Below are 9,199 nucleotides of genomic sequence, written 5' to 3' on the forward strand. Positions count from 1 at the left end.
TCTTACCTTTTCTAAGTATACTTTGACCTATTTTATTATGGAAGAAATATAGAAGTTAAAGCTTTTTACTAAGTAGTGATTGACTATAAGCTTTGGACGTATTAGAAGGCATGGTCTAAAGATAATAAAATAAAACTGTGGGTCAATTTTCCTCAGAGACTACTAGGAAAAACTCACTTAGTATCACAATCAATTTGTCAGTAATTTCATGTGAGACATTTCGTTTGGAATTATTAAATGAGGAGAAAACAATACGGTCTATTATTGAAGATAAATCACTACTCAGCAAGTTAAGCATGATAAGAATATATAAATAAATAAAAATTTTCTGAAGCTTATATTCAGTATTGTTTCTCTAGTGTAAAATGAATAATTATATTTCATGGTATAGTTAATAAACTGCTTTGTTATTATAATCCAAACAAATAATCAAAAGTCTACTGATTTAAAAATATAAGTATTCTTTAATGACAAAAATGGTCCTAAAAGTCCTTGAATAAAACTCTTTATTATTGGTTTTGGCTTTCTTATTCTATGTAGATTTATAAAAATCAATGGTGCACGGGTTCAAAAATCATACTTCATTCCTTTCTGAAAAAACAAATACACTCTCTTGTGAATGATCAAAGTATTCAATTTTAATATATTATTAGAAAAGATTCATGACTGAGCTATTGTTTTATAAAGTACATAACATAACACATTCTTTCCTGTCAGATTTTAGATGACCTGAACTGATTTTTTCAGTGATTTATTTTATGAATATGTAAATCATGCTAAATTGCATTTTTTCTATGAAAATATTAAAACTTACTTAAATTAATGAATAAGCTTGAGAAATTGCTACAAATTCAAACATACCATGAGTCACATTTGCATGCCACTCATGAAGAAAAAGCAAACTAATTTAGAATTAAGATATATTTTAATGGCTTGAAAGTTCCAAAGGAACCTGTTAATTACATGTAGAAGAAAAGGCCCCCATGACACCCGATTAAGGCAACCAATGATGACTTACTAAAACTTATAATGAGAGCTTTGTCTCCTGTAACGTGAAACATATGATTTATTAGGCACCTTATCCTTCCTGCTAGGATTGCTCAGAGCAAATGATCAGGGCATATTAAGCAACACATATTATAAAAGCATCATGTGTTATTAAGATTTGTTGCTATCTGACTTTTCAAAGAATATTTTTTGAGATATTATTTGAGGAAGTTTTAAATTAGGTGTGTAATAAAACGTCAATTTTAAGTCCAAGTAGATTGCACTTTTAAAATAAAGTTTTAAAAGTTATAACATTAAAATTGATTAAATGTATTGATTAAGTTTTGTCTTCAAAAATAAATACACTCTATGTGGTTTTTTTTGAATGTTTGAAGATAGTAAATGTTCACCTTCAGTCACTACTAAAAAATTTAAAGAAAATTACAGCCCCTGTAAAATCATTTTAAAGTGGTGACTCTTTAATATTATTGCAAGATGAAATACTGGGCACTAACTTATCATGTGATATTGTCAATATCAATTTTCTAGGTATCGTCAGTATCAGCACTAAAACATAATTTTTAAAATTATTCTCTAACCATCCTGTTAATTAAAGAATTTTTCAATTGAAATTTTTTTATCTTAAATGACAAGGAAAGTTCTGTATAGGTAAAGCATCATAGCATGTTTTACATTTCTCTTGCCTCTGAAAAAAGTCAAAGAAGTATAATATATTTTAATCATTACAGTTAAAAAATGTTAGATTGAAACTTCTTTTCCAAAATATTTTTCACAGCATTTCAGAATCTATCCCTGAAAGTCTTTGATAGTAATCTTTTACAATATTATTTAAACTTAATTAATTTCACATCAATATTTTCACAGTAGTTTCCTCACTAAAATGAGAGTTCTTAAGTGGCATATAAATTACACTTATATGCCTTTTAAATTACTAACCAAAAAATGGTCCAGAATGTCACTTTTACTTTTCCATCTGTAAATACTTGCATCATCATCATCATTATTATTATTACTATGACTATTATTTTGCCTATAACTTAGCTATCCTCATAAATTCTCCTTTTTTTAAACTATTGCCTATTTATTCATACATTTAAGCGAAGTTGAAATTTTAACAAGATGTGAAAAGACCCAAATTTACCCAAACGATGTGTTTAATTTTAGCTTTTTATATTAAATATATATATATATATATACATATGACTTTGTTGCCTAAGGCAAAATCTTATTTTATGTCAATGAAAGAAAGGAAACAGAAGCTGGAGAAGAGAGTTATAGAAAATGACTATATATAAACATGACCACCTACCAGGCAGCTACTTTACCATTAGGAAAACGTCCACTTCGCAATAACATAGATTAACAAATAAACGAACAACATACCTAAATTGACAAAGCTCATGACCATGTCAGCATCATTCAGAAAGTTGGCATCATGTAGGCTGGCTAGAGGAGGACTCTGGGTGGTCAGGGGAGTCGTTCGAGACAACTGGATGCGGCGAGGGTACCCATTGGGAGAGGCTGGGGAGCCCTTCCTGGCTCCCCTGGTCTCTGCTGCCAGGGATGCCCTCACAGAGTACTCCGGCTCCTCGGGGTTCTCCTCACTGGCCATGGCGTTGTACAGGTCCAGCATAAAGAGAGGTGCAGAGGAAGCTTGTTTTCCAGGTGAAAATGGTCTGGGTCTGTGAGGCAAACCCAAGATAGAAAGAATTTCCCTCTGTATTTCCCGTCTTTCGTGGTTCCGTAGTCGTCTATAAATAAAACTGGAGTGAACATGATTGTCTCCCAAACTTCCTTTCGCAGAACCCACTAGAACCCAGCAGCTCCAGAGGAAACCCACAATACCCCTAAATAAAAATACAGTCAGATGCATTTTTGTCCAAAAGCAAAAGTTGATATTTTTTAGTCGTTCTTGTCCTCTTACCAAAAACAAAAACAAAAAAATCTAAGTTCTTAGGAGGTATATTTCCCCAGTAGCTGAAAAACAAATTTACCTATTCTTCATGACAGTGACATTTCTGAACACACATCCTCATTGATTTTCCTGCCCTATTTTTAATATATTGGAATATGTCAAGAGTAGTTATTTCTAAGAAAGCTGAAACTCAGATTTCCAGTTATCCACAGTTGTTAAGAGTTTTTGCTGCATGGATAGAGCAGAAGACGGCTAATATTATTTGATCAGATGACCTATGCATTCCTATATCAATATATGATAATCAGGCCTTTGGTATTTGAATGAACGAAAGTTGATCTTCTAATAAACTGTAGTTCCCAAAGTGATCTTCACTTGCTCTTGAGTTCTTCTCAACCCTTGAGCTCTTTCCAAGACAAATCCTGACTTCTGAATCACAGATCTATGCTGATCTGCACCTTGGTGTTGGAATATATATTTGTCCGGCAGCTTGGTGATAACTTTAACATCTTTTGTGTCGTCTTAGTGTAAAACAAGACTCAAGGTTGTACTATTCAAGTCAATGTGTTTTCCTGAATTTACTTGCAAACCTTCCTGAAAGTCCCTTCACTCTCTTTCTCCTTCTTACTGTTAATTCCACCTCCAGCAGACACAAATATACCAGCCCTCTTCAAGGGAGATCTAAAGAGTAATGTAAGCACAACCCTGCTGGGAAAGAAGAGGCTTCTCATTGTAATTTGAAACTGGTAAAGCAAAAAGAACTTAACCCCTTTGCTACCAGAAAAGACTTCATTTTCGCAATTTTATAGGCACGCATCTGACACAGCACAGTGATGCATGGAGCATATAAGTTCTGCAGGGGAAAAAGCCAGTTTTCAAGCGGCAGACTGGAAATTTGGTCACCAATTTTATAGAGGACCCTTTCAGATCTTTCTTTTAATAGTACACATTTAATACACTTCTATATTAAGTCTCAGGTTGTGGCTGAATTAGCATGAGATGTCTCCGTTCTGTATTTGAGATTATTTCTAGTTTTTATAAGTTATTAAAACTTACTTCTTGAAAAATAAAAGGAAGCGTCATAAATTGAGGTTAATTTGTTGTTAATGACAGCCAGATCTCTTTAGAATAAAATACAGTAGAGAATTCACCACCAGAAAATATATTCTAGCTCCCAAAGCAGTAGTTATAATAATTCCATAATGGTGATGAGATAGCCCAGGTATAATGATCTTCAAACATCAAAATTTTAAGCAGAAAAGTGTATTCATATTTCTCTTGTTAACTCGGTGCATTTGAAATAAAAATAGCCTAAGATATGGTGTCATGATTCTCAACTTTCAAGTCATTTCAGTTGAAATGTAAACTGACTTACAAATTAGATATTTCCCATAAGTTGTACTCAGTACTTTGATTTGCCTTGACCCATGCAAATAAACACAAGTCAAATATTCTTCATGACTACATGCAGACTGAAATTTGTGTTTTTAAAGTCTGATGGGTATAATGGGGAAAGTGCACACCTTTCTAAAATACCATACTTAATCCGGGGAAATGAGCAAAGTAGGTGTTTATCCTTAATGTTTAATGCCTTTAAAATTTGGAAGTCTACAACGTTTTTGTGCAGCTATAATTTTCCTTACAAGCTCTCCCTTAACCTTAGGGCTCACAGTACTTTCATTGTCTGGGATAGCATTCTGATACCAGTTGCAGATTTATCGAGCAAATTCTCAAACTATTATGAAATTTTAATGTTTTTCCTTTACTCTACCTAGAGGCACCCGGTTTCTTATTTAATTTCTTTTTAAATATTTCCTCTGAGTGTCTAAAGCAAAGCCATGTTTCTCATAAATCTACAATTTATTGGTGAAGGCAAGATACCAAAAGGGCTTGTGGAATCTTATTGTCTGCATAATTTTTCTTATGCAAACTTACTGCAAACTTGATGACACTGTTGAATATTTGCCCTACTGAAAATACTTTATTAATAGCCAGGTAGGATACCACAGTAGCAGACCCAAATACTGACATACATGGAGAACGTCTGTAGCATCGCTATCCGTTGAATAGCAGTAGGGCAGTTTGAAAGGAGGTGAAAGAATACCGTTTCAGTAAGAAATGGTTGAAACCACTAAAATTTTTGAAACTGTTGATTTCATATACAAACCAAACTAAGAACTTTTTGGCCATTGGTGCAGATCCAAATCAATTACTTGGGGATAAAAAAATTTCTCCATTTCTCTTCTGCATTTATTAAACATATCCCAGATAAAGGATACTACAGTTTTTCTCTCTACATTTTAGAAGCAATGATCAAGGTTATGAATTCGCTTCCTGTCTCTAGAGCACAGCAGAGTTACAAGTAAAAATTGGTTACCCTTGAGGAAGAAACAATTCTTATCTTCCACACGTGCTGACTTTTTTCCCTAAGATCCAACAGAAAAATAAAAATAAAAATGAGTCTAGGTGTCACAAGTCCCCCAAACTCATTTTCCCAAAGTCTGATTTATAATATCAATCAGTGTAATTGTAATTTAATTGCTTCACCAGGCACAGAGCCTACCTCTAGACTGGAAATCAGTTGCTAGCATTCTTGGTCAGAACTTCTCGTATCCACCCTCCCCCCACCTTCCCTTCCAACTCAGACTAGATTTGGCAAACATTCATTTTTCAAAAGGATCAACATGTGCAAAGAGAGAAAGAAAATAAAGAAGAAAAAAAAACCTTCCAGGAAGAGAGGGGAAATGCTAACCGCCAAACGAAAAGTCAGATTCATTTTTAATTAAAAGTAAAGGTGTTTTACCACATGGTTGGGATTGCCGGGTTGTTGTGTATCTAAGTAAATATGTGAGAGCAATTTAGAAGATTAAGTATTTTGCAATGGCAAGGTATAAACGTTCCAAATTTCAGAGCATGTATTTAAAAGTCGCATAAGTCACTGAACAGACTGAAGAACTATATTCAGTATGAAATAAGTTGGGACAGGAGAAACATCCAGGGCATCACAAGAATTGTTCCTAAAGATAAGCACATTCCAAGAAGAGGGGCCTTCGTAAAAACCCACCTCTCAGGCGTAGTATTTGCCTGAGGTATATACTAATATAAGAAGCCTTCTGGTGGGAAACAGAGATAATCGAATGTATGGAAGAAGTCCTTCCCCACTGCCATTCCTCCTGTTCATTTTTCTCTTTCCCTCACAAAAATTGGACATATTTAGTCCATGGATATGCAAACTGACAACGGATAGACTGATCCCATTTTCCCCAGCCCTTCAAAAGAAAGTTGGAGCATTTGTAATTCTGTGCTGTTCTGGATGGGTCTTTCTACTTCACTCCGGGTTTTGTTGTTGTTGTTATGTTGGTTTCTCCTTGAAACAAAAATTCCTAACTGAAAGATGTGACTGCAGTGAAAGACAGATACCCAATGTCAGTGGTGTCTGCACTTCTAAATTATCTTTTAAGTTCGAAAAAAATTCAAAATCATCTGAATAGGATCTTAAAATTCTTAAGCAGAAGCTATCTTAGATTGCGTTGGAAGAAGTGAGGGGTGAGAATGCTTAGGAGGTTGAAGAGGCTACAGCCATGGGAGAGTCCAGGGGAGACACCATCTTCTAGAATCTTCTTGGTGAACACATGCACAAGTGCAGAGCAGAGCAGCATCTGTGATATGAAATTGCTCTCAGTTCACTCAAACATAGCACATATACAAACAGAGAATATGGTGTGCATAGGAAAGGTCTGAAGGAAAAGAGTGGTGTTACAACACCACCATCTGACTTGGATTTGCCTGCAGTAACCTGAAAGGGATTGTAATTGTGGAGGCTATACCAGCCTCCACTTTCTGTCCGGTTAATAGTTGTTAAAGAAACCTTGGAGATGAAAAATAAAAGATAGTGACCCAAAACGTTTAAAATATTTAGTATTATTTTTTTTAATGAATGGTGACATCATGTAATACTTGTAAGTGAACAGAGGATGTGTCAATATGCTTTGTATTATTACATGTTCCTAAGATTGTTTTATATTATTTCATTAGAGTAGGTAGTCTAGCAGTTACTTAAGTGAGAATGAACCAACATTTATCATTAAAAAGGAAACACTGTTAATGAAAAATACTGTTCTAAGGATTCATCTGACAGATAGACTCGAATTAACTGACCCCAAGACATTTGGTAAGTCAAATGATTAGGGGAGATATTTTATCCATCATCCAAATTGACAGAATATTTAGGTAGGTTGACCATTAAGCAGTTATATAGTTAATCATGAAAGAATAATCTCATTTGTAGAGCACTTTATAATTTTAAAAACTCATTCACAACAACTCAGCATTTGGAATGATTTATTCATTCAACAAGCATTTATTGAATGCCTGTGTGTGACTACTATGTGCTATACGCTTTACATATACAAAGAAATCAAACAAGATACTTGCCCTCACAGAGTTTACAATCATATATTACAGTTTCAGTTGATTTAAGGGCATAAAATTATTGTTTAAATGTGGTTGTTAATCAAGAGATATTTCTACTTTTTCCTTGAGAGTTTAGCTAGAATGCAAGCAGCATAAAAGTAGGGGCTGAGTTTATTTTGTTCATCAGTGTTCAACAGTGCATATTAGCAGCTCAATCAATATTTGTTGAAGAGACAATTTTTTAACAAAGATGAACAATATTCCAGGGACTTTTTTAAGGGCAATAGTCTCTGGAAACATTATAAGTTACAAGGATTCATTAAACACACTCGTTTACAAATTGCTGTATCTCTTAACAGGTAGGCTCACCTACACCAGGGTAGGTTCCTTTCATGAGGAAACTGGTCTATTACAGGCCTCATCCCACAGCTGTGAATCAGAGTGCAAATGTCAAAAAAACATCATGTAATGAGTCACATTAGCACTTGCAAAATACCTTGGTCTATCATTACAGGGAGCTCTGATGAGGTGACTCCCCACTGAATTAAAGTGGCCTTTGACCCAAAAGAGCAACTTCTGTTCCTGTCAATTAATATCTCATTCCTTTGACTTGTAATGGCTTATTTGTTTAATTTAGTTTTGGGTTTTGGTGCTGTTTTTATGACCCATATTACAAGGCAAGAAGCCATGAAAGTGACCACTTTTTGTTTAACAGACATTAGCAATGAACACCACATCTGCCAAGACTCGAGCAGGTATATACAGAGTTGAGACACACACTGGGACGAAGTGAAGTCTGAAAATGCCTGAAGCGTGGGAAGAGGCGTTTGATAAAGCATGCTGGGGAGTCCCAAAGTCAAAGTCTTTCAACCCACATTTTTCATCCTTCACACTTTAGCGAATGGAAGACTCTAGAAGTATCTGCCAACATACTAACCAATTCAAAATTTGTAGGAGTCTTACAGATCAATGAAAGACATGACTACCATTGTATCCCCATAATTCCCACAAACGGTGATTTAGTCCTCAGTGGAAAATACAATTTATAAATGTCACTAGTCATGATATGTTCAAAATGAGACAATTCAAAGGAAATTTTTAAATTACTTTACCTAATACAAACGTGTCTCAATAGCATACTTAGTATTATCTATAATGCTTTAATTAAATAGCCCTACTTTTCCACTTTTTTTAATAGGAAATAGACACTATTTCATACACTCCTCATCAAACATTTTAAGGTAAAGCTTTAGGATAAATTTAGAGTCTAATGAATTAGCCCCAATTATATCACAAAAACTGTCCAACAGCAACAGAAAAAAATTGTGTAAATGTCACCCAAGACCCATTCCTATTCTGCAACATGAGAGGATATGAACTCTGTTCCCTAAGACAAAATATGCTGAGGAAATATAACTAATAATGAGGAGGATGGACATTAATGATTAATATTCAAGCTGTAAGCATATAACACTATCCCTTTAACACATAAATTCTCAAACCAGGTTACACATTACAATCATAAATGGGGATCAGGGAGACCTTTTAAGAAATACTAATGGCATTGCTAAGAGAGGAGATCTTACTAAACTAGACTTTTTATATTGATCATTTTGCAATATATACAAATATTGAATCACGTTATACATCTGAAGCTAATATAATGTTGTATGTCAATTATGCCTTAATTTTAAAAAGCACACACACACACACACAAAAGCTAATGGCTGGACCACACAGAAGACCAATTAAATCATAACTCTTAAGGAGACATCAGTATATTTTTTAATGCTGATTAATAAGTAGCCAAATTTAAGAACCCCTAACAAGTAGTCTTGGCAACATTCAAACCACTACACACAT

At 34.3% G+C, this 9,199-nt stretch overlaps 1 protein-coding gene across 2 annotated transcripts in view; it reads right to left on the reverse strand.

The window, feature by feature from the left end:
- Nucleotides 1-2,881, reverse strand: part of BMP5 (bone morphogenetic protein 5) — a 119,135-nt gene extending 116,254 nt beyond the window's left edge. For both annotated transcript variants that reach the window (XM_019931396.2, XM_019931395.3), the window contains exon 1: nucleotides 2,392-2,881. In XM_019931396.2, coding sequence (XP_019786955.1) covers nucleotides 2,392-2,881 — 490 coding nt within the window. The remainder of the gene's footprint in view (nucleotides 1-2,391) is intronic.
- Nucleotides 2,882-9,199: the final 6,318 nt, after the last annotated feature.

The sequence above is a fragment of the Tursiops truncatus genome, chromosome 10, assembly GCF_011762595.2.
Source record: "Tursiops truncatus isolate mTurTru1 chromosome 10, mTurTru1.mat.Y, whole genome shotgun sequence".
NCBI lineage: Eukaryota > Metazoa > Chordata > Mammalia > Artiodactyla > Delphinidae > Tursiops > Tursiops truncatus.